The sequence below is a fragment of the Amia ocellicauda genome, chromosome 14, assembly GCF_036373705.1.
Source record: "Amia ocellicauda isolate fAmiCal2 chromosome 14, fAmiCal2.hap1, whole genome shotgun sequence".
Lineage (NCBI taxonomy): Eukaryota > Metazoa > Chordata > Actinopteri > Amiiformes > Amiidae > Amia > Amia ocellicauda.
The window spans coordinates 2030323-2050919 of record NC_089863.1 but is presented as its reverse complement, the minus strand read 5'-3'; the positions used below and the strand labels follow the sequence as shown (position 1 = coordinate 2050919).

General features: G+C 44.2%; 1 protein-coding gene across 1 annotated transcript; it reads right to left on the bottom strand.

The window, feature by feature from the left end:
* Window positions 1-306: 306 nt before the first annotated feature.
* Window positions 307-19472, bottom strand: LOC136768262 (trichohyalin). The gene is made up of 4 exons (XM_066722364.1): window positions 19225-19472; window positions 6282-8219; window positions 3326-5189; window positions 307-1955 (listed from the first exon to the last, which is right to left on the bottom strand). The coding sequence occupies exons 1-3, from the start codon at window positions 19253-19255 to the stop codon at window positions 3361-3363; spliced, it is 3798 nt and encodes a 1265-aa protein (XP_066578461.1). The 5' UTR covers window positions 19256-19472; the 3' UTR covers window positions 307-1955; window positions 3326-3360.
* Between the last annotated feature and the right edge of the window lie 1125 nt (window positions 19473-20597).

Sequence of the window (20597 nt, the reverse complement as noted above, 5' to 3'; positions counted from 1 at the left end):
ACACAAATGGAAATTGGGCTTCAAGGCATTCAAGACAGAAAACAGGAGACACTTCTTCACACAGAGAGGCGTCACAATCTGAACAAACTCACCAGCGATGTGGTAGAAGCTGAAAGTTTGGGAACATTTAACAATAGACTGGACAGGATCCTTGGATTACTTAGATATTAATGGACACCAAACGAGCACGATGGGTCGAATGGCCTCCTCTCGTTTGTAAACTTTCTTATGTTCTTATGTTCTTATGTTCATAGTGATGGTGTCACTGCTTATAGAGTGAGGAATCAGCCACACCGGACACAGGAATGTGGGACACTGCTGTTTATTCTGCATAAAAAGTAGCATGGGGCAGCGTTAGCACATGTTCGCATAATTTACACACTCTATCCCACTCCCTGAATCTGCATCCACAATACTTCTCCCAACACTGAGTAATTACATTTATATTGCAAGCTGCATATACGATGCATACAGTACATTTACTCAAAATAACACGAGAGCACAATATACATTCAACTCATTTCTCCTTTTCAGCAGTAGTTACAAATTAAGCAAAAGAAAAGGAAACTGATAGAAAACAAACAAAGAAATGCAGTTCAAAGCAAAACAGAACTGTTGTTATATTAATACAGAATCAGCGTGATCGTATAGTGGCTTTAATACATTTTAAAATCAATGTAATCACATACAAACATATAACTGCATAAAAAGTAGCATGAGGCAGTGTTAGCACATGTTCACATACTTTTCAAACTCTCTCCCACTCCTAACAGAGCTCAAAAAGAATAATAATAAAATATCAGTTTAAATGGTTCAGTCTGATGCAACAACATTGTGCATAATTCTACAGGGTATTTACAATGAAATCAATGCATTTGCATACAGACACAACCTAAATAAATGACTATCGATATGTAAGTGTAAACTAAGGAGGAGAGCTGAAAAACACGTATTATCCTTATCTGCATCCACAATGCTTCTGAGGTCAAATGCAGTATTGTAACATATTCTCCCACCATGTGTATCTGAATTAAAGCCCCAGCTACATCAAACTAACTAGGAACTTATTCACTACTTTATTATTAAACAAAGCGATTTCTGACCAGATATGATGAAAATTTTGAAGAAGTTCACCAAAATAAAGATAAAATAAATCACAAGGACACCAGTCTGGTGATTTTGTTTCCTCTCGGAAATCCTTCAGATCTGAAACACAGCAGTGGCATCAGAGCCAGAGTGAATATCTGTGGGTTTGACTCTGAGAGAAGGGCAGGGATGCCACACTGCAATACACACTCCCACCACACAGTGGCACTGCAACACAATATAAACCACTCATTTAGGAGGAATAGAAAGATCAGCGACTCCGTGTCATTGTGATTGTCACAGCATTCAGTCACACAGATATTTGTACAGTTAAAAATGGCGACTCCTAAGACACACATTCAATATGAACTTCTCTCTCAATACAGAGTCATGTCATGTCATGAGTGATGACTTTAAAGTGACAAGTCAGATATTGAAGATTTTAAATATTTATTTCAAGGCTAATTATCGGTGTGATATAAACATAAAAAACAATATCCAGCCCTTTAATACAGTACAGTGGGCACTCCTGTATCAGGCACTGTTTAGATCTGTACTGGTCACACTGTGATATAAAGCACATATTTACAGCTCAGTCCATATGATATAAACACACAGAACAACACACAGCACTTTAATATCTTTACACACAGACAGTGATGTGAAACCCAGTGATGTCCACATGAGCCCCGCAGTGTGAGCTCAGAGCAGGGTGTCCACATGAGCCCCGCAGTGTGAGCTCAGAGCAGGGTGTCCCGCTCAGGAGCCCCAGTCCCACAGCCCCTTCAGCACAGCTGTCAGTCCCCATGGCTGTACAGAGCACACTGGGGCTCAGGGCTCCTCCAGGGCAGGGTCCTCTGAGCCAGACACTGCAGAGATAGAGAGATAGAGAGAGAGAGAGAGAGAGAGAGAGAGAGAGAGAGAGAGAGATTGTCAGTGGTCTAGTGGAGCTGTGTGTCAGTGTGCTGTAGTGACACAGTCAGGGGTGTAGTGGAGCTGTGTGTCAGTGTGCTGTAGTGACACAGTCAGGGGTGTATTGGAGCTGTGTGTCAGTGTGCTGTAGTGACACAGTCAGGGGTGTAGTGGAGCTGTGTGTCAGTGTGCTGTAGTGACACAGTCAGGGGTGTAGTGGAGCTGTGTGTCAGTGTGCTGTAGTGACACAGTCAGGGGTCTATTGGAGCTGTGTGTCAGTGTGCTGTAGTGACACAGTCAGGGGTGTAGTGGAGCTGTGTGTCAGTGTGCTGTAGTGACACAGTCAGGGGTGTAGTGGAGCTGTGTGTCAGTGTGCTGTAGTGACACAGTCAGGGGTGTAGTAGAGCTGTGTGTCAGTGTGCTGTAGTGACACAGTCAGGGGTGTAGTGGAGCTGTGTGTCTGTGCTGTAGTGACACAGTCAGGGGTGTAGTGGAGCTGTGTGTCAGTGTGCTGTAGTGACACAGTCAGGGGTGTAGTGGAGCTGTGTGTCAGTGTGCTGTAGTGACACAGTCAGGGGTGTAGTGGAGCTGTGTGTCAGTGTGCTGTAGTGACAAAGTCAGGGGTGTAGTGGAGCTGTGTGTCAGTGTGCTGTAGTGACAAAGTCAGGGGTGTAGTGGAGCTGTGTGTCAGTGTGATAGTGACACAGTCAGGGGTGTAGTGGGGCTGTGTGTCAGTGTTCTGTAGTGACACAGTCAGGGGTGTAGTGGAGCTGTGTGTCAGTGTTCTGTAGTGACACAGTCAGGGGTGTAGTGGAGCTGTGTGTCTGTGCTGTAGTGACACAGTCAGGGGTGTAGTGGAGCTGTGTGTCAGTGTGCTGTAGTGACACAGTCAGGGGTGTAGTGGAGCTGTGTGTCAGTGTGCTGTAGTGACACAGTCAGGGGTGTAGTGGAGCTGTGTGTCAGTGTGCTGTAGTGACACAGTCAGGGGTGTAGTGGAGCTGTGTGTCAGTGTGCTGTAGTGACACAGTCAGGGGTGTAGTGGAGCTGTGTGTCAGTGTGCTGTAGTGACAAAGTCAGGGGTGTAGTGGAGCTGTGTGTCAGTGTGCTGTAGTGACACAGTCAGGGGTGTAGTGGAGCTGTGTGTCAGTGTGCTGTAGTGACACAGTCAGGGGTGTAGTGGAGCTGTGTGTCAGTGTGCTGTAGTGACAAAGTCAGGGGTGTAGTGGAGCTGTGTGTCAGTGTGCTGTAGTGACACAGTCAGTAAGAGGCCTCAGTGCTGTGGAGTGAAAGGTGTGTGGTCTGTCTGCTGTCAACCACACTGACTTACTGAAGGGTGGTATCAGATCATGGCTGTTTCTCCTTCTAGCTGGCAGTGTGGCTCCCACTTTCTGTCTCCTCTTCTTCTTCTTCATCCCTCTGTTTCGCTCCTCCTCTCTCCTCACTCCTCTTCTCTAACTTCTCCTGCAGCCCTCCTGTCTCTTTCCTGTACTGAAAGACACTCAGTCCTGCCAGCATCTCGTCTATCTTGTCCAGCAGCTCTGTGACCTGAGTGCCGTCGCCCCTGTTGCTGTTGTTGAGAACATGATACCTGTTCCCACATTTCTCCACCAGCCGCTGGAGCTCCTTGTGTCTCTCAATGTGCTGCTCAATGGTTGTGTCTCCCAGTTCGTCCCCCCCAGTGAACAGCACTATAGTGTGTCTCCAGACTGTCTCACTGAGGAGCTCCAGGTGTTCCTGCACTGATCTCCTGTTTATGAGCCCCTTTGAGACCACAGGAAGGACCAGGAGGACAGCGTGGGGTCCCGGGGGACACAGAGACACGCTGCGCACAATCTCCTGTTTGACCCGCTCTGGCGTGAAGCGGGCAGAGTGCCAGTCCCAGCCCGGTGTGTCCACCACAGTGACCCTCCTCCCGGCTGCGGCCCCCTGGCTGCTCTCGCTCTGTTCGATCCTTCTCTCAGGGTGGAACTGCTCTCGGCCCAGGATGGTGTTTCCTGAGCTGCTCTTCCCTGTCCTCTCTCCGCCCAGCAGCACCAGCCTCAGCTCAGACACGGGCCCTGCTGCCCCTCCAGCCGCCGCCAGAGCCACTGCGGCCGTGTCCAGAGCGTCCAGCTGCATCTCTGCCTCGTCTCTGGCCTGTCCCTCATAGCGCCGCCTGAGCTCCTCCATCTCCCTCTGGTGTCTCTCCTCCATCTCTTTCCTCTCCCTCTCCCACTCCTCCCTCAGCGCCTCCATCTCTCTCTCCAGCCTCTTTTTCTGCTCTCGCTCTCTCCTCAGCTCCTCCTCCAGCGCTCTCCTCCTCTCCTCATCCCTCTCCTCCCTCAGCCTCTCCTCCAGCTCTGCTATCCGCTTCTCCAGCGCTCTGATCTTCTCCTCTCGCTGCTGGAGCTCCCCCTCCATCCTGCGGAGGCAGTTGTGCACTTCCTTCTGCTGCTTCTCTCTCAGCCCTTCCTCTTCCCTCTGTTTCCTCTCCTCTCTGTCCCTCAGGATCTGCTCTTTCCTCTGTCTGATCCGGGACTCTGCCTCCTGGTACATCTGGTTGGTGTAGTGGCTGCCATTGTTTGCTGCCACCACCTCCTGGATTTTGGCCAGGAGCTGTGTGACCTGAGTGCCGTCGCCCCTGTTCATGTTGTCCAGAGCGTGGTACCTGTTCCCGCACTTCTCCACCAGCCACTGGAGCTCCTCGCCGCCCGTCTCCACAAACTCCTGGACGCTCTTGCCGTTCAGCTGGTCGGCGTGAGTGAAGAGGAGCACGGTGCGCCCCGCAGCCCCCTTCCCGAAGATCTCCCGCTCCCTCTCCAGCGTCCTCCTCTCCTCCCCTGTGGATCGGCCCAGCGGGGTCACCAGGAGGAAAGCGTGGGGTCCCGGGGCAGACAGGTTGATACAGAGCCCCACGTCCCGTCTCACGTCCCCCTGAGAGAGAGGCGTGTGGAACCAGTCTGGTGTGTCCACCACAGCCACCCGTCTCCCAGCCACGCGTCCTCTTCTCTTGGCGCTCTCCTGTGTCACTGCAGAGCTGCTGGCATCAGAGGGAAACTCCTCTCGGCCCAGGATGGTGTTTCCTGCCGCGCTCTTCCCAGCCCCAGTCCTCCCCAGCAGCACCAGCCTCAGCTCAGGGGGACTGGGAGGCACTGGGGCGTCTGGACTGGGAGTCTCTACTGGGCTTCTCTCTGGAGCGGCACCTCTACTCACTGCAACACAACACAACACACAACACACAGTCAGAGCAGACGACAACACGGCACAGACACACTGCTGAGAATGGGCTGAGTGTGTCACTGCAGTAGAGCGGCAATGAGCCAGACTGGGAAACTGTCTGTAGTTGGGAGGAAATATCAGCACAACAAACAGCACAATAATGACGCATCAAATTAGAAGAGCCAGTGAGATCAGAGAGTCAGTGATACAGACTGAGAGGAGAGCCAGTGAGATCAGAGTCAGTGATACAGACTGAGAGGAGAGCCAGTAAGATCAGAGTCAGTGATACAGACTGAGAGGAGAGCCAGTGAGATCAGAGAGTCAGTGATACAGACTGAGAGGAGAGCCAGTGAGATCAGAGAGTCAGTGATACAGACTGAGAGGAGAGCCAGTGAGATCAGAGTCAGTGATACAGACTGAGAGGAGAGCCAGTGAGATCAGAGTCAGTGATACAGACTGAGAGGAGAGCCAGTGAGATCAGAGAGTCAGTGATACAGACTGAGAGGAGAGCCAGTGAGATCAGAGTCAGTGATACAGACTGAGAGGAGAGCCAGTGAGATCAGAGAGTCAGTGATACAGACTGAGAGGAAAGCCAGTGAGATCAGAGAGTCAGAGATACAAACTGAGAGGAGAGCCAGTGAGATCAGAGAGTCAGTGATACAGACTGAGAGGAGAGCCAGTGAGATCAGAGTCAGTGATACAGACTGAGAGGAGAGCCAGTGAGATCAGAGAGTCAGTGATACAGACTGAGAGGAGAGTCAGTGAGATCAGAGAGTCAGTGATACAGACTGAGAGGAGAGCCAGTGAGATCAGAGTCAGTGATACAGACTGAGAGGAGAGCCAGTGAGATCAGAGTCAGTGATAGAGACTGAGAGGAGAGCCAGTGAGATCAGAGAGTCAGTGATACAGACTGACAAGAGAGCCAGTGAGATCAGAGTCAGTGATACAGACTGAGAGGAGAGCCAGTGAGATCAGAGTCAGTGATACAGACTGAGAGGAGAGCCAGTGAGATCAGAGTCAGTGATACAGACTGAGAGGAGAGCCAGTGAGATCAGAGTCAGTGATACAGCATTAATCAGACTCACTCTTGGGAGGGTTGAACTCCAGGCTGCTCCTCCTCTTGACAGGTCGTGTGGATTCCTCTGTCTCTTTCTCCAGCTCCTCTTCCTTCAGTGTCTTTCTCATCTTCTCCTTCAGCTCCTCTTCTCTCCTGCTCCACTCCTCCTCCATCCTCTGTTTCAGCTCCTCCTCTCTCTCTCTCTCCTTCACCTTACACTCCTTTCTGATCTGATCCATCTCTCTTTCTCTCTCCCCTAATCTTTGTGTCAGCTCTGCTATCTCTCTCTCTCTCATTTCATCTTTCTTTATAATCTCTCTCTCTCTCTCTTCCTCTCTCTGCTCATACCTCTGTTTCAGGTCTTCCATCTCTCTCTTCCTCTCCTCATCTCTCTGTTTCAATTCTTTAATGTCTCTCTCTTTCTGTTCCTCCCTCTCTTTTATCTCCCACTGAATCTTCCTCTCTCTCTCCTCAAACTCCCTTTTTAGCAGATCTATTGCTCTCTGCCTCTCTTTCTCATTCTCTCTGAGTTCCCTCTCTCTTTCTCTCTCCCTCTCCTCCTCCCTCTGTTTTACCTCCTCCCTCTCCCTTTCCATCTCGTCATCCCTCTTTTTCAACTGCTCTTCAATCTCTCTCCTTCTCTCCTGTGCCTTCCTTTGCTCCTCTTCTCTCTCTCTCTTTTCAAATTGTTGTGTCAGATCTGCTATCTCTCTCTCCCTCTCTTTGTCCTTCTGTTTCAGGTTTTCAATCTCTCTCTCCCTTACCTTATACTCCTTATTTAACTCATCTATCTCTGTCTTCATCTCCTCTTTCTCTCTGATCTCCCTCTCTCTCATCTCCTCTCTCTCTTTATCCATCTGTCTCTCTCTCTCCCCAAATCTTTGTGTCAGCTCTGCCATCTCTCTCTTCCTCTCCTCATCTCTCTGTTTCAATTCTTTAATGTCTCTCTCTTTCTGTTCCTCCCTCTCTTTTATCTCCCACTGCATCTTCCTCTCTCTCTCCTCAAACTCCCTTTTTAGCTGATCTATTGCTCTCTGCCTCTCTTTCTCATTCTCTCTGAGTTCCCTCTCTCTTTCTCTCTCCCTCTCCTCCTCCCTCTGTTTTACCTCCTCCCTCTCTCTTTCCATCTCGTCATCCTTCTTTTTCAACTGCTCTTCAATCTCTCTCCTTCCCTCCTCTGCCTTCCTTTGCTCCTCTTCTCTCTCTCTCTCTCTCTTTTCAAATTGCTGTGTCAGCTCTGCTATCTCTCTCTCCCTCTCCTCATCCATCTGTTTCATCTCCTTTGCCTTTAGTTGAATCAGTTCTTCCATCTGCTGGTGGGTCTCTGTGTATTTCTGCCTGGTGAAGAATCTCTCCCCGTGTCCTGCCAGCATCTCGTCTATCTTGTCCAGCAGCTCTGTGACCTGAGTGCCGTCGCCCCTGTTGCTGTTGTTGAGAACATGATACCTGTTCCCACATTTCTCCACCAGCCACTGGAGCTCCTTGTGTCTCTCAATGTGCTGCTCAATGGTTGTGTCTCCCAGTCTGTCCCCCCCAGTGAACAGCACTATAGTGTGTCTCCAGACTGTCTCACTGAGGAGCTCCAGGTGTTCCTGCGCTGATCTCCTCTCTCTCTCTGTGAATGAGTAACTCCACACAGGATTGACCAGGAGGAGAGCGTGGGGTCCCGGGGGACACAGAGACACACTGCGCACAATCTCCTGTTTGACACACTCTGGACTCTCCTGTACAGAATCACTCCACCTCCAGCCTGGTGTGTCGACCACAGTGACCTGCCTCCCGGCCATGTCACCCTGGCTCTTCTCACTCTGCTCAGTCACTGTCTTAGTCAGATCTCCAGTCTGAAACGCCTCTCTGCCCAGGATGGTGTTTCCTGATGAACTCTTCCCAGTCCCTCTCCACCCCAGCAGCACAATCCTCAGCTCTGAGAGACGCTGTGTCTCAGGGGAAGCAGTCTGTCTCCCCCCTGTCAGAGAGAAACAACACAGTTTATATCCCTCTTCAGCCCCACTGCCTCTCCCTCCATCCCTCCCTCTCCCACACTCATCCCCTCCCTCTCTCCATTCTTCTTTCTTTATTTGTGCTTTATTATTCTCGTGTGTGTGTGTGTGGTGAGTGTGAGCACAGTGTTGTCCGCTGTGTTGATTGTGTCGTCTCTCCTCTATATGTCTGTGTGTATTCGTGTGTGTGTTGTCACAGTGTGGGGGGCGATGAAGCAAATCTGAATTGGAATTGATCTGTTTCTGGCCGCGACTTTCTTCACTATTGGCCAAACCTGCCAACTTCTTCAAACTGACATTGTTTTTTCTCGTTACTTCCATATTTATATTTTTCTCTCCTCAATTTCTCTTCTCCCTCCCTCCATATTCCTCTACTTCCCTCCATCCTCCACTTTTCCCCTCTTCTCCCCCACCATCCCCATCCATATCCTCCCACCCACTCCCTGTCTCCCTTTCTCTCTCCCTCCCTCTGTCCCAGTCTGTTGTGTCTTTAATTCACCACACAATAAATAATATCGGAGTCGGGAGTGCAATTAAATATCTCTTGTTTTCATGGGCATACCAAAAGTAAAGGCATCACTAATCAAACAGCCAAATAGGCATTAGACATTACTAGTCGTTTTACAGATCAATATGATTTGTAGATAATATCCAACACTCCTCCCTTCTAAGATGAGAAATAATAATACTTCCTAAAAAGGAAAATAAAGTATGGTTCCCTAGAGTACATGTTTTTATTAACTTTGAATCAGTCTCTGTGGTGGATTCCGGGTTCGTGTGGGATAATGCTTTTCTTCACATGGTGCTTCTCCTGACTACAGAGGTGCTGACCTCTGGAGTTGATGTGGACACGGAGGCAGGTTGATCCTGTGCATCAACTGTCTGATGTGAAGGGGTCTCCTGTGGAGCTGCAGGTGCAACAGGCAGAATGGGTAGCTCCTCATCCAGGACCACTCCAGTCCGTTTCAACTGGTCAACGTGACGTCGCCAAATAACACCAGGTGTCACCAGGTGTCACTTCAACCACATAGGACAAAGGGCCACTTTTCTTCTTAACCTTGACAGGAATACATTTGTGGTCTCCTCGATAGCTCCTTGCCAAGACGTCCTAGGAACAGGGGTTCAAACTGGGGTTTGGTTTGTGGTTGCATGTGTGGCATTACGGTAAGCAAATAGGAAGTTTGTCAGCTTTTGATGGAGAGTAATGTTCTCATTTGTCATGGCTCGGAGGGCTTGTTTAAGGCACTGCACAAGCCTCTCAGCGAGGCCATTTGTGGCTGGGTGCCAAGGTGCGGATGTGATGTGCCGGATCCCGTTCCTTCTGAGAAATTCTTGGAAGTCAGCAGCTGTGAACTGGGGACCATTGTCACTCACTAACTGTTCTGGCTCTCCAGTTCTAGCGAACAAGCCCCTCAACACTTCAATAGTGTGAGCTGAGGTGGTGGAGCTCATGGTGAACACTTCAGGCCATTTGGAACATGCATCGACTACCACTAGAAATGTTGTTCCGAGGAATGGACCAGCAAAATCAACATGGATACGCTGCCAAGGTGTCGCAAGCCACTCCCATGGATGAAGTGGTGCTGTTTGTGGTTCGTTCTGCACTCGCTGGCAACCAGAGCATGTCATGGCAAGCTGCTCGATATCTTGATCTAGTCCTGGCCACCATACAAAACTCCTGGCGAGCGCCTTCATTTTCACCACCCATAGATGGCCCATATGTAACTCCTCCAGTACCTTGGATCTCTGTTTTGTCGGTAAGATAATCCGGAGGCCCCACATCACACAGTCATCATTCAAGGTAAGCTCATCTCTCCTTTGATAGAATGGAGTTAGGACAGTTTTGTGTTTGACCGTCCAGCCATTCTGTGTTGCAGCATACACTTGCAACAGTGTTTTGTCACGTCTGGTTTCAGCCTTCACCATGTCAGCTGTTACAGGCAGGCTTTCAATCTGACTAAGGGCAAACACATCCAGAGCTTCACTGTCCCCATGGTCATTGTCTGCAACATCCAGTGGCAAGCGCGACAACCCATCAGCATTGGCATGGCTCAGTGTGCGCTTGAACTCAATTTTGTACTGATGGACTCCCAAAAACAAGGCCCAACGTTGCATCCGTGCTGCTGCAGTTCCTGGAATCCCCTTTTGTGGGCTAAAGATGGAAACCAGCGGCTGGTGGTCAGTGACAAGCACAAACCCTCTGCCAAAGAGATACTGATTGAAGCGCTTAACGCCCCACACCAGGCTCAATGCCTCTCTGTCAATCTGAGTGTCGTTCTTCTCAGCTGCAGGCAGCGAACGCGATGCAAACACTATAGGTCTCTCACTGCCGTCTCTCATGACATGAGACATCACGGCTCCAATACCATATGGTGAAGCATCACAGGCCAACTTCACTGGGAGAGAGGGGTCGAAGTGGGTTAGCACTGTGTTGGACGTGACAAGTCTCTTTGCTTCTTGAAAGGATTTCTCACATTCCTTTGTCCATATCAATTTTCATCCAGCTTGGAGCAGCTGATTAAGTGGATACAACACTGTTGCCAGGTTGGGCAGAAACCTGTTGTAATAGTTCACAAATCCCAGAAATGATCTCAGCTGAGAAACATCCTGAGGCTGTGGAGCCTTCAAAACAGCCTTTACCTTTTCCTGGCACTTGTGTAACCCACTTGCATCTATGGTGTGTCCACAGTACGTGACACTGGGCTTTAGGAACTCACACTTGTTCCATCTTGCTCTCAAACCATACTCTTCGAGTCTCTTCAGGACCTTTTTTAAGTTTTTCAGGTGTTCATCGTCTGTGGCACCTGTGACAATAATGTCGTCAAGATAGCGTTGTGTGCCAGGCACCCCCTGGTCCATCGCATGCTGTCAAATAGCTGTGGCAGAGGCCACGCCGAACACCAGCCTGTTGTAACGGTATAGCCCCTTCAGCGTGTTAATTGTCAAGAACACCCTAGAGTCCTCTTCTATCTCCATCTGAAGATACGCCTCTGCTAGATCCACTTTTGAGAAACATTTTCCACTAGACAAGTTGGCAAAGATGTCCTCAATCCTTGGTAAAGGATACTATTCAGCCTGTAGGACCTGGTTTATGGTGACCTTAAAGTCACCACACAATCGAACTGTGCCATCTTTCTTTGCAACAGGTACAACTGGGGTTGCCCACAGACTCCAGTCTACTTTGGACAGTATCCCGGCTGCTTCCATGCGGTCAAGTTCATTTTCAACCTTTTTACAAATGGCAAATGGAACTTGACGTGCTTTATGAAATCTCAGAGTGGCATCATCCTTGAGCACAATTTTCCCTTTTATATGTTGGAGAGTTCCAATCCCTTCTTTAAACACTGGAGCCGCATCGTTCAGAACTTTCTCCAACTTTGCCTGAGTAGACAGAGGGGCATTGCGTGACACATGTAGGCTCTTTATGACTTTCCATTCTATTTTTAGCTTCTTCAGCCAATCACGCCCCCACAGAGGTGCACCACCTTTTTTAATAATGTACAGGTTCAGTACCTCCTGCTGGCCATTGTACTCAACTGACACTGGCAGAACTCCAAGGGGCACAATCTTTTCCCCTGTGTACATTTTGAGAAGGATAGTATTTGGGTTCAGCCTGGCTTTATTAAATAGTGTTTGATATTCACTCTGTGACATCACTGAAACTGTGAAACTGAAACTCCATCCTCACAGTATGGCCATTTAATTTAGTTGAAACACAGATTGCTTGTTTGTCTTTTCCCTGCACACTTTATATTGCCAAACTAGCCAAGGCATCTTCACTATCAGTGTCAGACATTTCCTCTACCTTGTGCACATTTGTCTTTGCACTGTATGGTGTTTTCTCTTTTGCACTCCATGTTACTTTCCCACTGAGGCAGGCTCTCTGAATATGCCCTGTTTTTTTACATTTCCTGCACACTTCATTTTTAAACCACAGCCATAACACATCTCGTTTACTGCGTGTTTTTGTGTCGCCCCCTTCACTGCTGCTATTTTGTTCACGTTGCTTGCTCTAACACCATGTTGCAGTTCAACTGCGTCCCGAGCGGCTGTTTCCATTGAAAGTGCGATGTCTACTGCTCGTTTGAAGGTGAGATCTGCCTCTGTTAAATCTCTTCTGAATTCCTTCATTTCATATTCCACATACTAAACGATCGTGTAATGTGTCGCTCAAGCCTTCTCCACATTGGCAGAGCTCTGTCCGTTTTTAAGCTCTGCAACGTAAGCAAAACTTTTGTCGGCAGGTTTGTCTGGGCAGTTAAACTACGCAAAAGGCCATATGCTTTCCCTCCCATTGCGCTAAGCAATGCTGGAACATGTTTGCCTTCTTCTATATTATTTGCAGTGAAGTATTGTTCTAGTCTTTCAACATATAAGTTCCAATTTCAGCTGCTATCGGAAGCATCTATCTTGCCTATCTGCGACATTGCGTTTTCCTTCTCACTCAGACAGGATCAAGACTTTTTATAATGCTGACAAATCCAGTATTCGTTCTCCTCGTGTCAGAACTCAAAATCCGCTGGGTCTCAGCCTCGTCGCCACTGTTGTGTCTTTAATTCACCACACAATAAATAATATTGGAGCCGGGAGTGCAATTCAGTATCTCTTTTACTACATGTTTTCATGGGCATACCAAAAGTAAAGGCATCACTAATCAAAAGATGAGCAACCGAATAGGCATTAGACATTACTAATGATTTTACAGATCAATATGTTTTGTAGATAATACCTCCATCCTTCATCCTCCTTTCCTCTATCTATGAGTTGGATTAACTAGATCTAAACGGGGCTTGGAGAACTACGCATGCACATTGTTACACCGTGCTTGGAGTGAGGATGGCGACAACCTGACGTCATAAATATTTACAGTAAGTCGCTTTACATTTTTTTAATTGAGTTTGATTGAGTTTTTCCGACTGTAGGAATTGTTTCTGCTGGATTGTCTGTGTTGGCCCAAGACGCTAGTCATGTGTTATTATTGAAAGTCCATTTCCTCTCAATATCTCTGAGTGTGTTGACACATCTCTACTGTGTGGCAGGTTATTTTTGTTGGGAAGAGGAAATCTGAATGAATGGATTAGAATAATCTAAATGTAATTATAAAAGATTTAGCTAGCTTGCTAACTTTAGTTTGCTAGTTATCTGCCGTCACAGTACCTCTCGTGTGATCTCAGTGCGTTTAGAAATATATATGAATATTATTTTATTTTATTTCTTAAGGTCTAAAAGCGTGGTCTTGGGCACATAGTCTGTAGCAAGCTGCGTTATTATAACTGACCGCTTGTGGTCTGGACAATCTCCGTATTATTCATCAGGGATAGGTGTTCTGAATTAGTTTGAATTGTTTTCTTACAGTGTGTTGTTAGTTAAGCAGGCATTGTAGATTGTTGCCCATTTTGTACCGGTTAGTCTAAGTGGTTGGAAGTCTGAGAAACTATATGTCAATCTTAAAGTTTAACCCGGCTCTATGAAAGGATTTTTCATTTTCCATTTAATCTGTAGGAGCCAATGGCATTAGGTAGTTAATCAAATATTCAGGAATGCCTTCACAGTTAAATATCTTTGCATCTGACATTTCATATCTCTTTATAATTATTTTACCAAGCAGATCAATGAAGAATTGAAGAGAATAAGAAGTCAGTTTTGAGACCAATTTTATGGCAAAACCTGACCGATATACCCCAGAACTAATGTCCTTGTTCTCATCAAGAGGAGGAGCTGCAGGAGTGAAGATCAAGCTCATTAAGGACATGCGTCTCTAGGTATGAATAGGCCTGATGATGCCATCATTTAAAGAACAGTCAGATTCAGTCTTCACTAGACTCACAAACTCCTGTATTCTCTTCATGGTAAAAAGTCCTCCCTATTGGGAAGATATCTCACAATTAAAGGCTCGCACAATATAATTCTGTGTCAGTCGATAATTCTTCTTAAAAGAAATAAAAACTGTAGAAACAGCCTATTCTGGGGAGCAGCAGTCTTTCCAACAGATGGGACTTTTACCATTGAGATTTGTCTTTTTGACCTCACCACTGTCCTAACAGAGCCTTGTGATGCTGGAACATCACTACTCTGCCGTATTGTCTTACTACCAAGATCTCAGCTGTGCAGAATCCCCTTCTCATGCCAATTTCATTGTATTATTCTTACTTTGGTTAATTTATTTTGATATGGACAGTGTGTCCATCGTGATCGAGGGAGCAGAGATCCTGGAGGGGCTTGATGCACCACAGCCTTGCTGATGGGCCTGATATGTGCTCTGAATCTCCAAAACCTAAATGAACTGAAGCCTACTTTGGAGAAATTTCAAAAGTTACTTCTGAAGTTGGACAACCTGAAAGCCAACCCAGTCTCTCAAACACAAACTGCTCTCCTCAGCCACCTTTCTCACATTCTATGGGATTATTTGAGTTCATTGTTCATTTGTTCACTGTTTTTGTAAGTATATTTGTATTGATATACCTCGTGTGTGTGAGAGAGAGAGAGAGAGAGAGAGAAAGTGCTGTGAGTGATTGGGTGTTGTGTGCGCGCTGGGGTGAATGTGTTTGTATCAGTGCTTGTGGGAGAGTGTGATGCATTCACCCCACACTTCTCCAGTCAACCACCAGAGGTCATCATCCCCAGAAGTCTAGCCACAGCTTCTGACATTCCACAGCTACCAGTACAATTATCCAATTAACATTGATTGTCACCATGTGTACTTCTTCAGTAAACCCTTTACTCCCATTGGACATACATACATACAGGAAGCTTTGAAACTTGGAATCATCCATCCATCTACTTCTCCAGCTGCTGCAAGTTTCTTTTTTGTCTCAAAGAAGGACGGGGGACTTCGTCCTTGTATTGACTACAGAGGACTTAATGAAATTACAGTAAAATATCGCTACCTTTGGTACTGGTCGCATTGGAACAGGTCAGAGGAACCCGCTTCTTCACAAAGCTTGACTTACGGAGTGCATACAATTTGATTCAGATCCGAGAGGGAGATGAATGGAAAACGGCTTTCATCACCCACAGCGGCCACTACGAATACCTTGTGATGCCCTTCGGCTTAGTCAAAGCCCCGTCTGTTTCCAAGCCTTTGTAAATGAGGTTCTGAGGAACTTTTTGCACCGTTTTTATATTGTCTACATAGACGATATTCTCATCTACTCCTCTACCTTTTCTGATCATGTCTCCCATGTCCGTCAAGTTCTTCAGTGTCTGTTACAAAATGGCCTTTACGTCAAGGCAGAGAAATGTGAATTCCACTGCCAACGCATGGGATTTCTTGGGTACGTTATTGATGCCAATGGAGTACATATGGATCAGGAAAATGTGCGAGCTGTTACAGACTGGCCTCAGCCTCCCACTGTCAAGGAACTACTATGCTTCCTAGGCTTTGGAAACTTCTACAGATGCAATTTCATTACAGACGCAGAGGGAGGGGTGTTTGTGGTGTAAAGAGGGTTTACTGGGAAAATTCTAGGATGTGCAGTTTTCTTTTTCTTTTCTACTGAGGGCCATATCTTACGGTTGGATATTGTATCTGAGCATGTCCCTTTGAAGAAAAAGATACAGCAGGTGCCCCAAATTAACATTACTGTTTTATAAGTAAGGCAATTTGAGTTTTGTTGACAAGGTCACCAATTAGCAGAGCTTATGACTACAAATCTCATAATTATGACTTATATTATAATATATTGTAACTGAGAAAAAAACAAATTGAGAAAAAAATGATGTTGAGATCAAAAACAAAACAATCGAAAGCAAAATGTATAGAATTGTAAACTCAAATAATTATATCAAAAGCAAAAAATAAAATAAAAAATTGAAAGCAAATCATTTTAAATCGAGAGCAAAACCCCAACTGATGGAGTCCATATCACACATGCGCTCGCCTATGATCTTTGCTTTCGCTGTGGAAGACCATTTCCGACACCAAAAAATGTGTCTATTTCTTCTTTTCTTTTTTCCGATTTGCTATCTCATAATTATGACTTAGTATCTCATAATAACGACTTAGTATCTAATAATTATGAGTTAGTATCTCATTATAATGATTTACTGTAAGGGGGTTGGGCATGCATCAACAATACAGTTGTAACGGGAGCAATCAATTTGTCCCCATCATACATTCTCCATATAAATACACACACACACACACACATTTGTTATGATATATTATGTTTTTCTTCATTTGCATTTGAGACTATAACTCCAAACATCCAGACATATATAACTAATCTGGACAATTGGCTGCTTAAATAGGCAACTTAAAACAGGTTTTCAAACAAAAGCTGGTGTGTCAGCTAGTATAGTGGTTAAGGTGGGCACCTCGGAGCCTGGAATTGTGGGTTTGATTTCTGATGGGCGGATGTAATTTATTATCTATTGAAGAACTGCATTTCTTTCCCTGTGTGTCTGTGTGAACAAGGTCACTGTCTCACTGTGCTGCGGTACTGTGCTATAGTTCAACCCTGATACCTAGAAGAACAAAGTCTGATAAGAACCAGTTTTCACCAGCAATTTGGGCTTCAAACACCGTACAAACCCCCCTTATATTAAACATTACGTCTTCCTGAGCAGTTGTCAGACAGAAACCGAACTTGCACTCATCACGGGACAGACATGTGGGCCTGTTATCTGTCTCTCCTGTCTGGTCTGCATAAAAGTGCCTGTAGTTTGTAACTTCTCTAACACTGTTCTTGAGATTGCCTCTCGAACCTCTTCCTAGCGCTGCTTGTAATGAAAACCTTTAGAATGCAGGTGCATCTCTCTCTGGATTTCTGCGACTCTTCATCTATCAATTCAATGTATTATTTTGAAAATATATAAATATAATTTCCTGGAGTTAAACGGTATCAGAGTGGAACGAACGAGTTTAAGCTTTTACACACCTTCCCCTAATTAGAATTACGGTTCAGGAAACGTGATCTAACTTGCTATCCAGTTACAGTGGATCATTAATCGAATTCAGCCAAACTGAAATAAATCAATAATAATAATAATAGTAATCCACATATGCATTGACTTTAATAACTAATATGTAAGGAAATGAAATTATATATATATATATATATATATATATATATATATATATATATATATATATATATATATTATTATTATTATTATTATTATTATTATTATTTTTATTCTTTTTTCAAAATAATCAAATGAATCGATAGATAATAAATTACCCATCAGGTAATCAGCCCATCAGGCATTGAACCCACACTTCCACAATTCTCCCAGCTCTTCTTTGACACCTGTTTTAAGTTGCCTAAAGCTGCAGCAGCCAATTGTCCACATTAGTTATATCTGGCTGAATTATTGGTGTTATAGTTTCAAATGCAAATTAATTTATTAATTTAGAAGGAAAACATAATCAATAATTAAATACGTTTGTGTGTATATGTATATAGTCTAACTGTGATGTCTGTGTTCTAGGGCTCAACAATAAGTTCATGCACTCATGGTTACTGTTGTTAATGATGATCGAACAACATATCTGAGTAAATTTAATTACTTTATTACGATACGTTTTTTTTACGATTTTATTTGTTTTTTGATTTGTCCGGTGCATTTTCAGTTAATTTCAATGTATTTGACCTTTTTTGTTGGTTTGCAGTTTTTGCTTTAATCACTAGTTTGTTTTATTGTTTTGTGCACTTGTTTATTTGAAGTTCATGTATTTTGTTAACGTTAATCACTAAGATTTTAAAAATGTTAAGTGATTTTAAGAATTGATTTTAAATTTTAATCATAAGTATTACAATTTGTTTGAATGTTTTTATCCTTGAAATGTAAAAAACTCTAACTAATAAAACAGTATTTATTACGATACGTAATTCTTACGTAACTACGGATACACATTAGATACAAAATGCGTTTTGGAAATTAACAAAACATTTAACCAACGTTCTACAGTTACAAATGCCGGAGAACGTGTGACGGGTCGAATTGATTGCTGCCGTCCGTCCTGTTGATGCGCATGCTCAGTCATAATAACTAGATACTACATCGACATTATGAGATACTATGTCGTTATTATCAGATATTAAGTCATAATTGAGATACTAAGTCAACATTATGAGATAGTAAGGCATAATAAAGAGATACTAAGTCATAATAACGAGATACTACGTCGACATTATGAGATAGTAAGACATAATAAAGAGATACTAAGACATAATAACGAGATAGTAAGACATAATAAAGAGATACTAAGTCATAATAATGAGATACTACGTCGTCATTATGAGATAGTAAGACAATAAAGTGATACTTAAGACATAATAACGCGATAGTAACACATAATAAAGTGATACTAAGACATAATAAAGTGATACTAAGACATAATAACGAGATAGTAAGACATAATAAAGTGATACTAAGACATAATAAAGTGATACTAAGACATAATAACGCGATAGTAAGACACAATAAAGTGATACTAAGACATAATAAAGTGATACTAACACATAATAACGAGATAGTAAGACATAATAAAGTGATACTAAGACATAATAACGTGATAGTAAGACATAATAAAGAGATACTAAGACATAATTATGAGATAGCAAATCGACCAAATAAAAGAAAGAAGAAACAGACGCATGTTTTGGTGGCGGAAATGGGCTCCCACAGCGACAGCAGAGATCACAGGCGAGTCTGTGTGACAGGGACTCCATCAGTCCAGAGAGTTCTGCTCTCGGTTTAAAATGGTTTGCTTTCAATTTTTATTTGAATTAATTAATTACTTTAGTTAGTTTTTTGATATAATTAGTTTACAATTCTATACATTTTGCTTTCGATTGTTTTGTTTTTGATGTCAACATCATTTTTTTCTCAATTTTATTTTGAATTCGTTACTTATGGCGGTAATTTGAGCCCATATTTCTGTCCTGTATCGGACCGATATTGATACGGATTATCGGATCTGCGCATCTATACAAATAACTGTGTCAGACACAACAGGCAACTCACCACCAAGGGAGGAGGACCATCTGCTCGCCATCTCTCTCTCACTCTCTCTCTCTCTCTCTCTCTCTCTCTCTCTCTCTCTCTCTCTCTGTCTCTCTCTCTCACTCTCTCAGATCAGCAGTTGAAGGACTTCCAATCTTCCTAAATGAAGTTACTCTCTTTTCTATTCTCTCTGTCTTTTCTCCCTCTTTTCTCTTCTATTATCTTAGCAGGAACATCTACGCAGTTCTCCCTCACAGCAGCACTTTCACTTTCTTTCTTTCTTTCTCTCTCAGCTCTTCCTGCTCAGTTGATTTATTGGAAACCAGCTGTGTGATCGAGCAGCAGCTGCTGGAACAAAATGCGACTAACGGTGTGGGAGTCGATCACGTATTAAAATAAAAGTATAAAAAATACGTCGCTTTTTAACCATAATCTGCGGTGCTCTGTACATATCTGCTTATTCTGTTTATATTTATATTCCATTATATATTTAATATATAAATATAGGAAACAAATACACGTTTTCACTGCTGGCTGGTGTATTTGTGCAATTCCAGAAGAAAATAAGGATTGTAACTCAGACGCTGACACTTATACATCTTCATTACCTAATGCATATTATGGTCCATGACTTTTGGAGAAGTTGTTTGGTTACTTTCTTCCTGTTATTCTGATTTGATCCGATTTAAGGTAAAGACTTTTTAAACAAGAAGATTCATCACCCTGAGTTTAACAGAGAGAATGATCCTACTGATTTAATTTACAATTAAATTAATACGGAATGTGTTAACCAGCTCCAGCTCCGGAGCCACAAAAAACAGTGCAAACTAGAATGCGAACGTTAGAAATTATTATTCCTTTTTAACTCCTTTTATGTAAATAACTGTTTAACAAAACCAAAATATTAATAACAAACATCTGTTTAACCATTCAAACATGAAAAAGTCGAAAATTGTAAAGATGTCTGTAGCAATTAGGGTTGCCAGCCGGACAGTATTTTAGCGGACTGTCTGGTATTTGTACACTACATGGCCAACAGTATGTGGACACCCCATCTAATTACTGTGTTTGTCATGTGGGAGAGTCTGAGACCAAGTAGAGGAAGATTCTATGGTCTGATGAGAATAAAATAAAGCTTTCTGGCCTCAACGCTAAGCGCTACATTTTGTGCAAGCCTAACACCACACATCATCCTGAGAACACCATCCCTACCGTGAAGCATGGTGGTGGCAGCATGGCGTAAAATGGATGCAGCAAAGTACATAGAAATCCTGTAAAAAAACCTGCTGAAGTCTTCAAGAGACCTGGGACTTGGGAGAAGATTAATCTTCCAGCAGGGCAATGACCCCAAACATACAGCCAAAGTCACACTGGAGTGGCTTAAAAATAAAAAG